Consider the following 18,777-nt stretch of genomic DNA (forward strand, 5'->3'; position numbering starts at 1 on the left):
CTGACTCGATGGACGTGAGTCTGAGTGAACTCCGGGAGTTGGTGATGGACAGGGAGGCCTGGCGTGCTGCGATTCATGGGGTCGCAAAGAGTCGGACACGACTGAGTGACTGATCTGATCTGAAGCTTCTTCCCAGATTTGTGAAGCTGTGACAGACACTGGATGAATCCCCATTTCTGCCCAGGAATTCTGGCTTTTTGCTGCAAAGCCTTCACTGTCCTCACGGTCTACCCCCTACCCTCCGCTCTATCTCCTTTTTTTCCCCCAATTTCTCTGGGTTCCTGCCTTCTTCTGGCACAGCAAGCCTCAACTCTATGACCTTTTTCCTTGGATCATCTCTGACTTCTCACTTATATACCTGGTCCCCTGCTCATCTCTTGCTCTTTTGAAAGGGTCACCTCACTTTGCTCATCTGTTGCATGTGGACTGGAGGTGGGGACTTGCAGTGGACGATTATCAAGATCTTTCCCAGCTCAGGGACACTCAGGGAGTTGGCCAAGGGCAAAGTCTCCATGGGTATATGAAATAGAGATGCAGTGCCCATCCTCAAGGAGTTTCTAGTTGAGTAGATCTGATATAAATAGATACATAAAAAAATCTTTGATAATCTAAGGTAGATATCCTGTGAGTGAGTTAGAGTTCCTCAGAATTCCAAGGAGGTGAGAGATTCCTTCTGGAAGCAGAGCAAATTGATGAAAGCAAAAAATTAGGATTCCCGGGCTCTTTCCCAAGGCTGGTGGTACAGACACCCTTGGCCTCCTGCCCAAAAGTATCCTAGTTACATGCTCAGTTCCAATCCCAGTCTTGATCACATGGCTAATAGCATTTGTTATCAATATGTTAATAATACATTATTGTTATTTATGACTATTTGCTAGTCTGAAAAGCCAAGGTTAAGGCTGGGAGTGTATGCGCATCAGTACTGAAGCAGAAGGAATGGCCAGAGGGAGAATTTCTAAAGAGGGAGTCTTCCAAGGTCCCCACATGGGCCATGCCAGGAGCTTGAACAAGGAAAGCTTCCAGGGCAGGTCTTGCTTTGCAGCCCTGGAAGTCCATAAACTCCAAGGGCAGCTTTCAGTGCTGGACCCCATTCCAGTGACCTCTCTGGTCACTGAGTTCCATCTTCTCCCAGCTGCAGAGGAAGGAAGCAGTGGAACATTGTGGTTAGAGTGCACACTTGGCCACTGACTGTCTGGGTTTGAGTCCTGGGTTCTTTTTCACTTCTGCCTGCAGTTGTAACTTTGGACTAATTATATCCCCAGGCCTCAGTTTTTTCATCTGTAGAATGGACAACCTACATTATATGAATTGTGAGAAGGTTGAGATAATACATTAAAACACTGGACATGGTAACTTTTGTTACCGAGTCCAAGTAAGGTCTGCTTGTCTCATGACAGGCCAGTGAATCCAAGAGACGAGGTGTTGAGGCAAGCAATACGACTTTCTTCGGAGAACCGACTGATCGAGAAGATGGTAGACTAATGTCTCAAAATAATCATCTTCCCTGGGTCTGGATGCCAGCTTCTCTTATGGATCAGAGATTGAGGGGTAGGGGAGGAAGCAAAATAAAAAGGGCGTTAATTTTCAAATATCTCCTAAAATAGCAAGCTTTGGACAGGGGGATGTGTTCATTTCTTTTTTCCTGCCATCTGCAGATGGACAGGGTTCTGAACCAAGGCACTTGAGTTTAACAGTCTGGCAGGGGGGCAGGATTCTCTGAGGCAGGCCATTATGTATGATCATAATAAAAAAGCAATGGAAAGCAAGTCAAAGAAACAGTTCCAACATGGAGTCAGAATTGACTTTTCCCTGCAACACTTTCACGGACGGTAGATGACATATCTAAAAATCAGTCTTACGTGCTTTGATTCACGTTTTTAACAAAGTGCCTTTTCTCTGCCTATCAAACCCTTCCCACTCTTTAAAGTCAATAAGTGCCCTAAATGCAACATTTACGTGGAGCCCACAGAGACTATTAGGTGAGACATACACACACGGACTTGGGAGGCAGCGAGCCTAGGCTTGAATCCTGGTTCCTGCAACCTTGGGCAAATTGCTTCATCCCTCAGTTTCCTCTTCAAAAAATAGGGAATCAATAGTACTAGGCTCTTAAGGCCATCATGAGGATATGAGGAGTGAATGAGTTAATGTTTGTAAAGTACTTAAAACACTGCCTGATACATAGTAGGTGCTTTATGAGTGTGTGTTAAAAATTTTTGTATAATTTGTCAAAGTATAACACACAGAACTTTTTTGTTAGGTGTTTTACACATGGGCCTTATTTGCACTTCACCTGCTATGAAGCGCAGAAAACACATTCTACCCATCTTTGACCCTAGCCCACTGCCTGACTCATGTATGGTGCTCAATAAAGTGGCAAGGTTGAAATAAACCAGGACACAGTGGCATGGGCACTGGAAAGCTGTCTAGATAAAACAGCAGATAAGCTGTCTACTTAAACTGCTGATTGGGTGTAGGGGAGGGACAAGCAGTAATCCTTCTCTTTCTGGAGTGTTTGATCGGCCTGGAGTTTGCTTCACTGTTGCTGGTCCAGGAGGCATTGACCAGAGGCTGTGAGAGACTAGGAAAGTTGGGACAAACAGCTCTGTGTTAAATGAAGAGCAAGTCTTTCAAACTAGCAGTCAGAAGCGGAGAAGGCAATGGCACCCCACTCCAGTACTCTTGCCTGGAAAATCCCATGGATGGAGGAGCCTGGAAGGCTGCAGTCCATGGGGTCGCTGAGGGTCGGACACGACTGAGCGACTTCACTTTCACTTTTCACTTTCCTGCATTGGAGAAGGAAATGGCAACCCACTCCAGTGTTCTTGCCTGGAGAATCCCAGGGACGGGGGAGCCTGGTGGGCTGCCATCTATGGGGTCGCACAGAGTCGGACACGACTGAAGTGACTTAGCAGCAGCAGCAGCAGTCAGAACCGGTGTCCTTATGCAGATCATTGTCCGTGGAAATGAGATAGAAACAACCACCATTTACTGAGCACTTTCCAGGTAGATATACTCACGCTCGGCCACTTCAGTCTGTCCAACTCTTTGCGACCCCATGCACTGGGGTATGTAGCCAGCCAGGCTCCTCTGTCCATGGACTTCTCCAGGCAGGAATACTGGAGTGGGTTGCCACGCCCTTCTCCAGGGGATCTTCCTAACCCAGGGATAGAACCCGCGTTTCCTGTGTCTCCTGTATTGCAGGAGGATTCTTTACCCATTGGGCCACCTGGGAAACCTTCCTGGTAGATAGCCACCAGCTGAATATTTACTACGTTCGTTTACAGACGAGGGTGAGCGAGATTAAGCGGTGTCCACATAGAGAATAAAATGAAAGAGTGAAGACTGGAACGCAGGCGTGTGAATCACAATGTGTTCGGATGGGAAAGTGATCTGGGCAAGCCAAGCGCGATTGGAATAATAACATTTTATTACAACGAAGGGCTTGTGAATAACTGCAATTCAATTCGATGACACTCCGGGCGGTATGCACTTCTGGGCACGGCCCAGATGTTCCACCGCCTTTGGGCGCTTACGTGCGCTCCGTGACCGCCACGGCTGACGCGGGGTAGGCGGCGGAGACCGCATGCGCCCTGTCTTCCTGGGAGAGCGCCCCCTCCGCCCGGCGGCTGCAGCGCCCGCACGGAGCGCATGCGTACACCCGGCGGGAGGAGGGTGGCCCCGAGCTAGTGGAAAGATTTGGCCGTGCAAGTGAAAGGGAGCTGACGGGTGGGGCGCAAGCGCGCAGGCGCAGCCGGGGGCCGGGCAGCGACTCCGGAATCTCGGTGATCCCCAGTCTGCGCCGCATCCCGAACCGCAGCCATGGCCGCCTACAAGCTGGTGCTGATCCGGCACGGTGAGAGCACATGGAACCTGGAGAACCGTTTCAGCGGCTGGTACGACGCGGACCTGAGCCCAGCCGGGCACGAGGAGGCGAAGCGAGGCGGGCAGGCGCTGAGAGGTGCGTAGCAGGCCGGGGCGGTGGATGTGGGCTGCGAAGGCCGGGGCTGGCGCCTCTGGGTCACGGCCGCCTGGCCTCACCCGCGCCCTCCCGGAGAACGTCTAGACCTTAGGCTTCTTCTTTCTAACAGTGTATTTTGCAGTTCAGAAAATGAGCCGGGGGTGGGGGATCGACTTGCTCAAGGTCACCCAGCCAAGAAGAGGACCCGGGCGCTCACCGCGCAGTTTTATTGCGCTCACCACACCGCCTTGCGAAATCGCTCTCGTCTTAGTCTGAGCATTTAGTAACTCGGGGACGGGTTACTAAATTGGATGCCCAGCTACAACCAAACCTACTCTAGGCTAGGGAGGCTGATGAAGTGGCAGGCCACATGCTTCTCCCCGCCGTGGGGGAGTGACGCGGCGCCGCGTTGACCAAAGACCTCCACGTGCTCCTGTAGGATGCTGTTTAGCAGCATTCCACAAACCGTGTCCAGAGTGCATCCACAAATGTAAATGAGTGGTTGCATGAATGAAGGCTTTGAGTTAATCCTCTTCACAACCCCATAAAGTATACAGATTTCATTCCCTTCCTTCCCAACTCTCCCTGGCCCTCTTTCATAGTTGGGAAAGTGAGAGTTGGAAAGAGGACTTGACCAAAGTTACATCTTATTCCTAGTCCACCACGCTGGCCTCTGTTCTGGGGATGAGTAACAGGTAGGTGCGAGGGAACTGGTAGGTAAAGGTGGAAGTGGCAGTGAGATAAGCTTGCCTACTCAGGCTGGCCCCCGCTGGCAGACGGTTCTCTGTGATTTTGAAATGCTAATAAGGAAGCATTCCCTGCTGCCAGCAATTCAAAGAATCTCCGGACTGAGGAGGTGCTTCCATTGATCCTGCTCTGCTCCCTTTTAACCTCGACTAAGTAGCAGCCATTGAAATGGGTCATTGATGCCTGGTTGATGTGAATCAGGTATTTGGCCCAAATTTGCTCTTCCTAGGTTCTTGCCTCCACTGTAGATCTTTTAGAAATGAAGCAAAGGCTTGGAAACAAATCTGGGAAATATAATCCTGCTGAGAATGTGTGTGAGTAATTTGGGATGGCCCAGTGTGACCTCATACCAGTTAGGAGAGGCCAGGATGGGGAAAGTGCTGGTAGAGGAGGCCATTTTCTCTCCTGTCTGCAGGAAGAACTGAATGGGTCTGTGGTGGTTTGCTGATGACTGACCCAGGACAAAGCAAATTGCAACTGTCCTCTAAGACTGGTCAAATGCCTTAACTTGTAATCTCTTAAAATAACAGACCCTAGTTGAGTTTTTAAGTAAATGTTAGTAGCATTAGTTTAAAAAGAAAGCCCATTAAATTTTTAAAATAACTGTTTAGGGGCATCACAGATGATTAAATAAAAAGTCAATGACTAAAAGCAAAAATTCTGAATGATGAAGACCATATGAATAATCTAATAATATAAAAGGCCCAAAATAAAGTATTAATTTCACCAGGGCTTTAAGTACTATAGGGCTTATAAAATCTTGCATGATTTCAGGAGCAAGTTAGCAAGAACTGAGTTTCATCACGCCGTCTTACTAAGGGAGGATGGAGGCCACATGGCACCAGCTAAGCCCATCCGTGGGAGCGTCCTAACTCTGCTTTGTTTGATGGCCAAGTTAAAGGAAGAGGCTTTAGAGTTTGTTGAGAGTTATAAGGGGAACTGCTCTTTTCCTCTGGGATCTATTTGTGTATCTAATGTGCAGCACTCCACAGCAATTAGAAAATTCAGTGAAACAACCACAGCTTTTCAGCATGGCAGCTGAGCCTTGCACTGAGGATGTTGCTTCCCAGTGACTCAGCCTTTTACTGGGGAATCATTCTTCCCCATAAAGTTAGGGAGGAGATGGTAAGTGAGTCTACTAGGACTTGTCCTGAGGCTCAGCGATGAGATGTGACTTTTCCCTTGTGGGTGCTGGTGAGTCTCTGGTGACTAATCCTCCCTTCCCCCATCAGTGTAGTTCCTACTGGCCTTATTCTCAATTGAATGACTGGCAGAAAATTCACGTTTCCTTAATTACTGTTGGTGGTCTCAGTACGAAGCAACACACAGGAAAGTTTGTGCTGAATTTCAATGAGGGCCTTGTAGCCTCCTGTAAGAAAACAGATTCCTGGAAAGGGACATCTCCCCATTAAAGTGGGAGGGAGAATAATGGTTTGTGAAACATAAACGAAGATATATATGGTTGTAACTTACTGGTTGGGCCAACATAACTCTTGATACCACCCCTCATAACTGCTGTGTGTAGAGGAGAGGTCTGCTCTTTCTCCAGTGAGTGGCTTCTCTTAAACTTGGTTTAACAATGTAGATAGGTAGATATATAGGGTAGTCAAGTAATTTGACTAGCAGAAAGGAACTGTGGATGAAGAGACTGTGATTTCCATATTCTAGGGAGGATACAATTTCATGCAACAAACTGGTTTTATCAGCATCCTCTAAGAGTTCTTGCTGTATCCTAATTGTTGAATTCAAAATCCCATTTCTCCTGGACCAGAAAGTAGAGAGGACTGAAATATATTAGTAATTGTCAATCAGAAGTGACAGTTCTAACTAAAATACAAACATCAGAATCCTTAGAAGTCAGGAAACTATGGAGATAGCCAGAGATGGTGGTTATGAGTTGGATTAGAGTCATACAACCTGGGTTTTTAACCTTTCATGTAATATCTGTGATCTCAGATAATTTGCTTAACTCCTGCAGTTTATATTTCCCCTACCCGGTAAGATGGATTGTAATGATATAACCTCATTGGATTGTTATGAAAACTAAATAAAATACATACAAAGTACTTATTAGTCCAATGCCTGACAGATGGTAAACCTTCTATAAATATTAACTAAAATGTTTATTAAGTGACTCCACGTTTTTAGTGTCCTTAGGTTAAAAGAATTAAAGCAAATAAAAAATTAAAATGTGCTTAAGCACAGCACTCTGGGGATTAGTAGCGCAGATCTCAGGTTAGTTCGTTGATAATACATTTGGGCCTTTGGTTAGATGAATTATTGGGAAGCTGCTGGGAAGTATATTGTCAACTGCAACATAAATCAACAAATGTTACCTTCCCCAAAGGCAGAATATTCTTTTTCCTGTATGTAAAATAAAATATTTAGGGTATACAAAATATTTAGCCAGATAATTTTCATTTAGGTTGTCTGTACCTGAGATTTATATGTAAGAAAATTCTGGCTCTAGGGAATTTCCTGGCGGTCTAGTAGTTAGAACTCCTTGCCGTCACTGCTGAGGGCCCAGGTTTAATCCCTGGTTGGGGAACTAAGATCCCACAAGCCGTGTGGTGTGGCTAAAGAAAAAAGAGGAAATTCTGGCTCTAGAGTGGACCTCATTAGCTTATCACTTTTAACTTAAAATTTCCAGATGCTGGCTATGAGTTTGACATCTGCTTCACCTCAGTGCAGAAGAGAGCAATCCGGACCCTCTGGACAGTGCTGGATGCCATTGACCAAATGTGGCTGCCAGTGGTGAGGACTTGGCGCCTTAATGAGCGACACTATGGGGGTCTGACTGGCCTCAATAAGGCAGAAACTGCTGCCAAGCATGGTGAGGCCCAGGTAAAGATCTGGAGGCGCTCCTATGATGTCCCGCCACCTCCCATGGAGCCCGACCATCCCTTCTACAGCAACATCAGTAAGGTATGGACAAAGTGAAGCTTGGCTCGCTGCACGCAGGACCAGGGGATCAGAATCTGGACTTCTCTCTTTTAGCTTTTATTAATATCTGCCTAGATCACTGAGTTTCTAATTTATGATAAATCCCCCTTTGTAATCCGCCTTCTCCAAGGAATGACCATTACTCATTAAAAGATTTAGTTAAGAGTTTATGTGGTTTATCTACAAAGAATTTCCATCTTTTTTTACATGTATTGCCATATTTTAAAAAACTGCACTACAGGTGAAGTGACTTGGGAAGAGCCTTGAGGCCCACCTTCCCAAAGTTGTGTTTCTTTTGGACTATTCAGTCTTCCCAGTCGTGGGTAGTAGGGGAGGGCGGGCAGGATAGTAATAATCCCCCTTCCCAAGCCCTCAGTGCCCTGGTGAGAGACTTTTACTTATCACTGTGATCCCTTAGGGGATGAGGAATAGGCAGAACAAATGCAGCTGGTAATAACTGGCAAGCTGGGATTTTTTGTTTAGGATCGCAGGTACGCAGACCTTACTGAAGACCAGCTGCCCTCCTGTGAGAGTCTGAAGGACACAATTGCCAGAGCTCTGCCCTTTTGGAATGAAGAAATTGTCCCCCAGATCAAGGAGGGGAAACGGGTACTAATTGCAGCCCATGGCAACAGCCTCCGGGGCATCGTCAAGCATCTGGAGGGTATGTATGCTTTTCAGAGGGGCCCTCAGGGAAGGGTAAAGCAGAACTACCACTACTCTGGACTGATTTAGTATGAAGGAGACCTTCAGGAAAGGGCTGGATGTACTGAGAGCCTTAGAGACAGTCCAGAGTATCTCCTAGTAGAAACATGATCCTTGCTTCTCAAAGCATCATCTGCAGAACCAGAGGCTGCCACACCCCACCGGGTGCTTGTTACACGTTAGAACCTCAGGTCCCACTTCAGACCTGATTTGGAAGCTGCGTCTGTCATCCAGGTGCATCTATCATTGCTCTATTACAGTAGAGTGATCACCCAAGGAATGCCCCCAGTATTCTTTCTTAGCCACTGAACAGTAAGAAAAAAGGATGAAAAGTATCTCTCCCCAAAGGAGATACACATGAAAGTTTGAGATGCCTACCTCTAGATTAGGATTGCTAGTTGAAATTGCTGATAAAAATCCTTCTTAACCACAGCCTGATTACAACTCCCTACATGAGTGTCAATTTGCATCCTAAGTTGTTTCACTTAGGGGCCTAGCAGAGGCCCAGATGTGCCACGTTTTGGCAGCTGTATGGACAACATAGGACGTTTGAGATACTAAGATGTATAGTCCTGCTTCACTGTGGGCTTCCAGATCCCCCTTGGGGAGGGATACCTTTCATCCCTTTTTTCTTGCTGTTCAGTGGCTGAGAAAGAATATTGGGGGCATTCCTTGGGTGATCACTCTGCCCTAATATAGATCCTTACTTTCATGACAAGTATCAGAAAGGGTGTCTTGTTTTAATTCCTGCCAGAGTCCTTGGAGGACCCATTTCCCCACCTGGAGGATGAATAGTAAAGCTGGAGAGGTCTGTGGATTCTTATCTTGCTTGACTGATCATGAGGAGGTGTATTTTCAGGTCTCTCTGAAGAGGCTATCATGGAGCTGAACCTGCCGACTGGCATTCCCATGGTCTATGAGTTGGACAAGAACTTGAAGCCCATCAAGCCCATGCAGTTCCTGGGGGATGAGGAGACCGTGCGTAAAGCCATGGAGGCTGTGGCTGCCCAGGGCAAGGCCAAGAAGTGAGGGCAAGCAGCAGATTACTTTCCCAAGGATTACCCTCCTCCCCTGCCCTGGCCCACCCTATTCCTCTGCACCTCTCCCTGGCACATGTCCCACTGATTACATCTGTAGGCATCGTAAGTTGTAGCTGCAGGTGGGGACCAGCGGCTCCCAATTCCACATTAGCCATTTTATCTCTTGCACCCACTCCCTTCATACAGTCTAGTCAGAATGGCACGTCTGGGGCATGGTCCTCAGTCCAAGCCGAGGGAAGACTTATCCAGAAGTGTTGAGAGGTCGTTACTGGAGGGTTTGATGGTGGTTTATTACTAAGGAGCTGCTTGAGTAGGGGACAGGGAGAAAACCATGCTGAGGTGTGACCAATGAGGAGAAGTAAGAGCCTGTTCGTGTCCCCAGAGGCCAGCCGGGCACAGTTGTTAGGTGACTCGGGGCTCTAGTCATTCCAGTGGAAGATGAATGTAACCTGCATGGTGACTCAATCAAATATTCCTCCCTGACTCTAAAAGGCTGGATCAATCCTGAATGTTTTTGCGTTGCATTTACTTTAAAAATATATATATATATAAATATAAAAAAAAAAACCAAAAACCCTTCTGGGGTTTTTAGTGGCGGTTGAAATATTCCCACATGTGGTCATCAGCAAATAAGTCATTCCTTACACCATCATGGGATAAGCTCCTGGCGTCTAAGGTGTAGGAGTTCATCCTGCTGTGTGTTTTAGAATCCCTCCCCTGCCTTACTTGTTTTGTGGCAGCGGAATGCCTCTCGATCATGTCCAAGTGTGTCTCTCACTGTGCCTGACTTCTGAATCATGTTCCAGTTGCTTGGCCCAGCACTTGGGCCCAGTACTCATTTGAGCATAACTGTACTAAAAATGTCTTTTTTCCAGATCAGTATAAAATAAAGGAGTGATGTGCAATATTTTCTGTGTGATATGTCTTACCTGAGGAAATCAACTCGAACATTCAACTTGAAATGTCTCTCACTGCCCAAGTTCGTGTATGACTAAGGGCTTTAGGATAGCCAGTCACAACTTCACACAGCCATTTTCTCTCTTGGACCCACTCCCTTCATACAGTCTAGTCAGAATGGCACATCTGGGGCATGGTCCTCGTCCAAGCCAAGGGAAGACTTATCCAGAAGTGTTGAGAGGTCATCACTGGGGGGTTCCAAATACCATGTATCTCACTGGGTTCTCCACTGCAGGTTGAAGAGCTGAACTCTTTTTCCTGTTGCCTCTCTACAGCTCTTGCCCAATGGTACTGGTTACTAAAATCAAATTCTGAAACTATTATACCTTCTTTAGAAAGGTAAAAGTTTGTTTACTAGACTTAAAAAAGCCAGTCCCTTTCTATTAGTAAACTGTAAACTTGATTCACACTTTTCCTTTTGGCTCCTAAAGTTTTATCCCTGTCAGTTACCTAACTTCCTCAGAAATTACACTTGCAGGAGAAAATGAATATACAGTCATCCCTTATCTGCAGAGGGGAGACTTGATTCCAGGACTCTTCTGGCTACTAAAATTAACAGAAGCTAGGCTGCAGTCCATGGGCTTGCTAGCAGTCGGACACGACTGAGCGACTTCACTTTTACTTTTCACTTTCATGCATCGGAGAAGGAAATGGCAATCCACTCCAGTGTTCTTGCCTGGATTATCCCAGGGACAGGGGAGCCTGGTGGGCTGCCGTCTCTGGGGGTGGCACAGAGTCAGACACGAACTGAAGCGACTTAGCAGCAGCAGCAGCAGCAGGGACTTCCTTGGTGGTCTAGTGACTAAGACTCAGCTCCCAATGCAGGAGGCTAGGGTTGGATCCCTGGTCAGGGAACTAGATCCCACATGCACGCAGCTGAGTCTGCATGCTGCAGTGAAGAGCAACTAAGACCCAGCACAGCCAAAATAAACATCTCAAAATTAACAGATGCTAAAGTGCCTAATATAAGATGGCATAGAACAGATGGCTCTCTCTTCATGGGTTTCCCATCCATGAATAGGGAGGACTGACTGTAATTATCTACATAATTGGGAAGGGGCATTGCTCACATTTACCTTTTCTCTGAGGCCTTTGAGAAGATCACTGGAATATGAGAAAGCCCATAATGCCGTCCTAGTAGGAACAAGTAACACCATCTAGAAAATTCTTAAGCTCTATGCTAGCCATTGGGTGAGGCATGTTATATACATAATCTTCAATCCTGATAACCTCTGAAAGGGCTAGTATCTCGTTTACAGAAGAGGAAACATGCTGAAAACAGAAACTTGCCAGAAGGTACACTACTGAGTACTGGGACCCAGTATGAATGTTGCCCTTATTCTAAAATTTAAGCAGCTTGCTTTCCAAGTTAGCTTTTTATCTGATGTGCACAGTAATCCTAGGAAGACTTTTAGTACTTTAAGTCTAAAGTAGCCTGATGGGATGTTAGTTTCCTTAGCTTGTACTGAATCTTAGAACAACAGTTGGTAATTTTGTGCTCAACCATGCCTGACACATAGCAAGTACTCAAAAGTATGGAGAACATAAAAAATACAGAAAAAGACAGGTGATTAGGCATTGTCTACAAAGACTCTGCTCTAGATGTCATGTCAGTTTAGATTCTTTACCCTACTTGAGACAACAGAAACTAAAATTCTTTTCATAAAAATGTTTTCTTTGTCATAGCAAAAATACACATTTGTAACACTCAAAGAACAGGCTATAATCTACTATCACACAGTTTGTTTGCTGGTGCCTCCAAAAGCAATTGCTCCAGAGAATAAAACCCGCTGAAAGGTTCACAAGAAAAATGTCCCACCTACAGAAAAGGTTTCTCTAGAGGCGGCTGCTGACCGACCCCTGGTGTCTGAGTAAAAACAGCCTCCTGATGCCGCGCACACATGGACTCTTAGAAAACAGCTTCCCCTCTGCGTGGGAAAGTGGCTTCTTAGGTCTGTAGGAACTCGGGCTGTACTCGGGCCACCTTCCGGAATTCCTTGGTGTGGGTCTTCGGGCACTGCATCTCACACCAGCTGATGGGGACCATCTGGACACCTGCAAGGGAAAAGGTGGTGTAGGAGCTGGGACCCCAGATACTTGCTCGAGACATTTCTCTTTTTAGGTGGGTGTGAACTGATGTCACCAAGCTGCCTAGTGAACCTCTCACCTCATACAGAAAACAGCCTTGCTTGTTCCACTGACTTATGGAGTAAGTGGCTCTTTTCCTTAGATTATATAAGGAGAATCATTCTAATCCCGGTAGTCAGTATCTACACTCACATTGCTTCTAAGATAATTAAAAAACGAGGGAAAACAGTGGACTAATCCCAAGCCCTAGCTCCCAGGAAAAGGTAAGCGTGTGGAAGCATGGACAAACTCACCGGATTCGCTGTGGGCCACCACCACGCCCAGCTCATTTTCCGCGGTGGTTAGCAGGTAGTTGGACTGTGCATCACCTAGGGAGATCTAGTCACATCACGTTGGTAAAGGAAAACAAAGACTTATACGTCTTCCCTCTCATAGCTACTTAGTGGTTTCTCTACTTCCATTTCTTCCTTTGACAAAGGACCACAAGTCTGCAGGGAATAAAGGATACCACTTTGGCCAAGACGATGTCCCCTGGGCGGAAACTCTTATAAATTTCAACCTGTAAAGAAAGGAGTGTTAAGTAAAAGCTCCGATGAGGTCTATAATGAAACTATTAACCCCACTGGGTAGAGCTAGTTTACTTCTAACTCCAGAGGGTAGAACCCCAATGGTAGATCTACCATTACTCAAGTAGATCAACAACTTTTATTGCTTCTGTGGCATCATCACATAAATGAAAGATCTGAACTCAGTAACCTGATCAGGAATCTGACTTAGACAAAAGGTACTATGGCTGCTCTGAAAGGGTCCAGAATAAGTCTGAGAGAACAGCCATGAATAAATACCTGGCTTCAAAGACAAAGCGTAAACTAGCTCCTCTCTGGTCAACAAAAAGAAGAAAAATCCTATGAAGAGGAAAGGAATAGTGAGGTGAGTTCCACACCTTCCGGTAGAGAACACCTTAAAATTCCTTGGACTCCACATTCCCACAGACTTTTGAAATTCACTGGAATAATCTAAAAAGACAGATTCCTAAAGCCACGAAGAAAAATAAGAACCAACCAACAACCTTGTCTTTTTCAGTAGCTCGGACGTCTTCTTTGCTATAAAGAAAAGAAATAACGGAAAGATTAATTATCTGTGAGAAATAATTATCCTGCAGACTCCTAGCAGACAAAGAGCTATAAGAGCAAAGAGGACAAGTCCTGATCAGGACCCTGCTGCCACCCAGAGGAGCAAGTGGAGAAATGTTTCCTGTCCTAACCCTGAGGGAACAATCAGTTCCCATTCTTGGATCAAACAGAACAGGATTATCAATATCTCCCACTAGAGGAAAGTGGATCCAATTTGGCAGAGAAGGATAAGGAACTCTGCTGCCTTAGGAGAGCTTGAATGGCAGCATCACAGAACCACACAGAATCCTGAGGGTGGAAAGAGCCTCAGATGTTAAATTATCTAGCTTAAAAGAACTGTCCCTTCTCAAAGAACCCATTGTGGGGAAAAATACCACTTCACCCACTACCCTTTTTATTGTCTTATAATGCTTGGGTTAATCGATATTAAACACAAGAAAAAAAGGTACTTCCTAAAATGCCTTCTTTACTTTGGTATGAATCATACCCACAATGCACCTCCAGCTTATTCAATTCTTTTTTGTTTTATTTAAAGTCCTATCTCATTAATATCTTCCTTCTGTCTTAACTCACATACTGTAATATTTTCTTTAGATACTACGTGGGGAGAATCAAAGCACAAAGAGGTGAGACAGGGCAGGAATAGACTGTAATTGTTCTTAAAAATCCCAGTTTCCCATCCTATCCTAATCTCATTCCAGGCGCTGAGGCGAATATGAAGACAAAAATACTCCTTACCGGATGGTTCCTCGAAAAGAGTTCTTAAGTGGTGTGGACCCCACATACAGGATGTGTACTTTGGCAAAGCGTGAATTGATGCTGGAGACCTGTGGAACAGAGGAAAGGGCAGCATTAGAGTATTAGCAATTGTCAGCTGAAGGAGGCAGGAATCAACTAGGAAAGACTAGGATTTTAGTCCAAGCATCCCTACTAAGCATAGAATTTCAGATAAGTTAACTCGTATTTATCCCTGCATAAGTGATGTTCATAAAGTGGAGTAAGAGCCACTCTGGCCACCTAAAACAGAGTTACCGAGGGAAATCAAATGAAATAATATGGCAGAGATTTTCAAAAATGTGCAGGTCTAACATAAATACACAAGGGAAGCATAGCAAATCTAACTAGACCTTTAGCAGATCTCACCAAGAGGCCTGTAGTGTGAATGGAACTTAAGTCTCCATTCCAGCTGCTGGGTAATATTTGGATCACTGTGCCTGTCCAGTTATTTTCAAAATAATGCATAGATTTTCTCTTTTTTTCCTTTCCCCTTTTTTAAATGTGGCCACGCTGCGCGGCTTGCAGGATCTTAGTTCCCTGATCAGGGACTGGACATGCACCTTTGGCACTGAAAGTGCAGAGTCCTAACCACTGGACTGCCAAGGAATTCCCCACATAGATTTTCTGTTGGAGAAATTATTTATAGAGAAAAACTAAGAGCTACAAGTTAACTGGCAGAGGGTGGGGATGGGCATGGAATACTGATGTCTTGTAGTTACTAATTGGTACAGCACTAATTTGCATTTGCCCTCAAAGACTTTATAAAAATCTTTCATTTCTCTGCAGAAAAAGTTTCGCTTTAGATGTTCAAAAATACACCTCCTTATGACCTTCTGGTACTCCTGTTTCCCAGACAAAAGTAAAAAATTATATAATGAGGAAACCAGCTCTGTGAAAGGACTACATAAGCTTGAACTTGACCACACTGATCATTACCCTAGAAATCTCTAGACCCAGCAGAGTCCAGTAAAACTTTCTGTGATGATAGAAAAATTGTGTTGACCAACATGGCAACCACCATTCACCTGTGGCTATTGACTACTTGAAATGGAGCTAGTGGAACTGAGGAAATAAATGTTAAATTTTGTTTAATTTTAATTTATTTAAATTTAAATGACCTTATGTGACTATTGGGAGAAGGCAATGGCACCCCACTCCAGTACTCTTGCCTGGACAATCCCATGGACAGAGGAGCCTGGTAGGCGGCAGTCCATGGGGTCACACAGAGTCGGACACAACTGAGCGACTTCCCTTTTCATTTTCATGCATTGGAGAAGGAAATGGCAACCCACTCCAGTGTTCTTGCCTGGAGAATCCCAGGGACGGGGAAGCCTGGTGGGCTGCTGTCTATGGGGTTCACAGAGTCGGACACGACTGAAGTGACTTAGCAGCAGCATGTGACTACTGGTTACCATACTGGACAGTGCAGTTCTATAATGATCATGATTTCAACACTGGATGGTATCCTAAGCAGGGAGGTTAAGACCAACTTACCTTACAGGTTACAATAGCTCCTACATCTGGCAGTAATTGGGACTCTGTTTCTCTCATCACAGATATGACAGGAAGCTACAGAGAGAAAAATAAAACCTGAATATCCTGGCTAAGCCTTGGATAAAGGTATTTGTGGCTTGACAGTAAAATGGGATACCTTGGGCCACAGTTGACGTCACATGGGCAGGTGGACTACAGATTCATTTGTAGCCCAGAGCAGAAAGCCTTAGAAATTTTAGGATACAGGAGGGCCAAGGGGCCACAGAAAGAAAGCTGCAAGAAGATACAATCTTACCACTTTAGATGAGTTCTAGAGTTTTTTTGTGATTTTCTTAAGAGTTTTTCAGCATACAACTACATTGCCTGTAATCATGGATAATCTGACTCTTTCTTCCAAAGTTATATCTTTCTTTTGATTTGTCATTTTATTGAACAGGCTAGAATTTTCAAATAAATGTTATATAACAGTGGCCATATTTGTTTACTTCTATTTAACACTTGTAGAGTTTCCTCTTTGAGCATGGTACTGGCTATTGGTGTAGGAAAGATACTTTTGAGCCTGATCTTTTCTTAACCTTTCCCTTGTTCAATATGCTTCAGCTCTCCTGGTCTTTTTTCAGTTTCACCAATTCACTAAATTTTTTCCCATCTCAGGATCTCTTTTCAATCTGCTCTTTCTGCTCACTCACTCAACTCTTATTTATCCTTTAGATTCAGACTAAATATCACTTCTGACTAGGTTGGATTTGCCTATTACATGTTCTCATGGTACTCTGTAATATTCTTTCAGAGCAGCCATCATACGTGTAAGCACACATTCATTTGAGCATTTATTTGCTTACAGTTTTTATCTGTACCCCTTGATAGCAGAGACCACGTATATTTGGCTCATTTTCACATCCCACAGCTATAAAATGAACAAACTTTCAAATCCTAGGGAAATTCCCAAAAGTGATCGAATACAAAGTCTCTCATTTTATAGGTAAGAACCTACAAAGGGAGTTTAAGTTTTTTACCTAAGGCAGAATTAAGGTTTAGTCAATACTGAATTCTCTTTCTACTATGATCCCAGTCTTTAGGGCTTTCCTGGTGGCTCAGCTGATAAAGAATAATCTGCCTGCAATGTGAGAGACCTGGGTTCGATCCCTGGGTTGGAAAGATCCCGTAGAGAAGGGAATGGCTACCCACTCCAGTATTCTGGCCTGGAGAATTCCACGGACTGTCTAGAGATATGGGCTTCCCTCATAGCTCAGTCAGTAAAGAATCTGCCTGCAATGAACCTGGGTTCAATTCCTGGGTTGGGAAGATCCCCTGGAGAAGGAAATGGCAATCCACTCCAGTATTCTTGCCTGGAAAATCCCATGTATAGAAGAGCCTGGCGGGCTACAGTCCATGAGGTCACAAGAGTCGGACACAACTTAGTGATTAAACACCCCCCACCACCACCTCCAGTCTTTAAGCCGCTCCTTCAAGAACTGCTTATCTGATCCCAAGCTAATCATGGATCAGCTTCTGGAACCAGGGAGAATAATATTATTCATACGTTCAATAAACATCTCCTGAGCATTTACCTTGCACTACGTGCATAGTAGTGGAAGGGTCTAATGGGGAACTTATAACTGAGTGTTTAATTGCATGCTGAACTAAGTGCTTAGAAAGGGAGTAATAGCTCTTGGGACCTCCCTGGTGGTCCAGTGGTTAAGACTCTGAACTTCCACTGCAGGGGGCATGGGTTTCATCCAAGATCCTGCATGCTGTGTGGCACAACAAACAAGCAAACTGACCCCAACAGCTCTTTCTGAGTATTAAAACAAACAAAAAACAAAACTCCCTTTTTTGACTAGGGCTTCTCTGAGAAAGTGATACTAGTGAGGTTATCTAAAGGACGGTGGTGGTTTAGTCGCTCAGTCGTGTCCGACTCTTGCAACCCCATGAACTGTAACCCGCCAGGTCCATGGGATTTTCCAGGCAAGAGTACTGGAATGTGCTGCCATTTCCTTCGCCAGGGGAATCTTCCCGACACAGGGATCGAGTCCGCGTCTCCTGCAATGGTGGTGGATTCTCTTCCGCTGAGTAGGTAGGATTTAATCGGGCTAAGGAAGAGAGGAGCGTGTTCCAGACAGACGGCGTGTGTACAAACACTCTGTGGTCCACTGGCGATACTGAAAGAAGACAGTAGGACTTCTGCAAAGAGTGAGGCACGGGTAACGGAGCGAGATGAAGCCGGACAAGTAGGCGACATTTGGCCAGGATTCAGCTCACAGCACGGCTGAGCTCGCCTCCGTTCTTTCCCCAGCTTGCTTCCCCGAGTGTCAGCAACACAGCCAAGCCAGACAACACAACTAATTTGTGATGGCTAAGTGTCCAGCAGCGGGGATCCCAGCTGTCAGAAACTTAGAGACTAACTCCTTCTCCTGAACCAGGCACTAAAGACGCGCTCGTAGGACCCTGGCTAAAGACAGCGAAATCAAAGGCAGCGTAAGACAAAGACAGAGGAGAAGGGAAGCTGCCCCATTTACCGCGCCGTTCTCGCTGGTCTTTGTCAAGCAGCCAGCAAGCGACGAAAAGATGTAGCCGTGCCGTGTGTAGGTGCCGCTGCCCGGGCTGCCCTCCTCCAAGTTACACAGACGTTCGCCTGCGGAAAAAACGCTGCATCAGCCATGGGTCCGCTGAAGTTGTTGATCGTCTGGCCTTCTTGCCCTTGTCCCTGCCCAGGATTTGCTCTGGATACCGCTGACTTACCGGGGATGCAGTACCTCACGGGTGGCGCCATGACTGCCACTGTCCCAAATCCCGAGGAAAATGAGGCCGACCTCTCATTGGCCAATATCCTGGTGCAGTTCCGCAGTAAGAAACGCGCTAATTGGTGTGCTCTATATGTAATCTCCGTAAGCGCTTCCAGAAGACGTAAACTCCATTTCCCAGGTTGCAT

At 45.5% G+C, this 18,777-nt stretch overlaps 2 protein-coding genes across 5 annotated transcripts; one reads left to right on the forward strand and one right to left on the reverse strand.

The window, feature by feature from the left end:
- The first annotated feature begins 3,682 nt into the window (after positions 1-3,682).
- On the forward strand, positions 3,683-10,303 carry PGAM1 (phosphoglycerate mutase 1). The gene is made up of 4 exons (XM_061402998.1): positions 3,683-3,961; positions 7,359-7,633; positions 8,135-8,315; positions 9,216-10,303. The coding sequence occupies exons 1-4, from the start codon at positions 3,823-3,825 to the stop codon at positions 9,383-9,385; spliced, it is 765 nt and encodes a 254-aa protein (XP_061258982.1). The 5' UTR covers positions 3,683-3,822; the 3' UTR covers positions 9,386-10,303.
- Positions 10,304-12,007: 1,704 nt separating this feature from the next.
- Positions 12,008-18,697, reverse strand: EXOSC1 (exosome component 1). 4 transcript variants are annotated; one of them, XM_061402999.1, is made up of 8 exons: positions 18,588-18,697; positions 18,365-18,480; positions 15,846-15,920; positions 14,313-14,401; positions 13,511-13,544; positions 12,950-13,000; positions 12,735-12,819; positions 12,008-12,408 (listed from the first exon to the last, which is right to left on the reverse strand). In XM_061402999.1, exons 1-8 carry the CDS (start codon positions 18,616-18,618, stop codon positions 12,302-12,304), a joined length of 588 nt encoding a protein of 195 aa, XP_061258983.1. In that variant the 5' UTR covers positions 18,619-18,697; the 3' UTR covers positions 12,008-12,301. The 4 variants fall into 4 exon arrangements, with proteins under 4 accessions (XP_061258983.1, XP_061258984.1, XP_061258985.1 ...); XM_061403000.1 differs by lacking the exon at positions 15,846-15,920; XM_061403001.1 differs by lacking the exon at positions 15,846-15,920 and having other exon boundaries at positions 13,504-13,544.
- Between the last annotated feature and the right edge of the window lie 80 nt (positions 18,698-18,777).

The sequence above is a fragment of the Bos javanicus genome, chromosome 26, assembly GCF_032452875.1.
Source record: "Bos javanicus breed banteng chromosome 26, ARS-OSU_banteng_1.0, whole genome shotgun sequence".
NCBI classification, from domain to species: Eukaryota; Metazoa; Chordata; class Mammalia; order Artiodactyla; family Bovidae; genus Bos; species Bos javanicus.

Bases quoted from the DNA above. Each gene is read 5' to 3' on its own strand.
- PGAM1 (XM_061402998.1), top strand. From the start codon at position 3,823: ATGGCCGCCTACAAGCTGGTGCTGATCCGGCACGGTGAGAGCACATGG. The intron at 7,634-8,134 runs GTATGGACAAAG...TTTTTTGTTTAG, and splicing joins TCTACAGCAACATCAGTAAG to GATCGCAGGTACGCAGACCT. The intron at 8,316-9,215 runs GTATGTATGCTT...GTGTATTTTCAG, and splicing joins CATCGTCAAGCATCTGGAGG to GTCTCTCTGAAGAGGCTATC.
- EXOSC1 (XM_061402999.1), bottom strand. From the start codon at position 18,618: ATGGCGCCACCCGTGAGGTACTGCATCCCCG. The intron at 15,921-18,364 runs GTAAATGGGGCA...TTCTCTCTGTAG, and splicing joins AGACCAGCGAGAACGGCGCG to CTTCCTGTCATATCTGTGAT. The intron at 12,820-12,949 runs GTATCCTTTATT...TGATGTGACTAG, and splicing joins ACATCGTCTTGGCCAAAGTG to ATCTCCCTAGGTGATGCACA.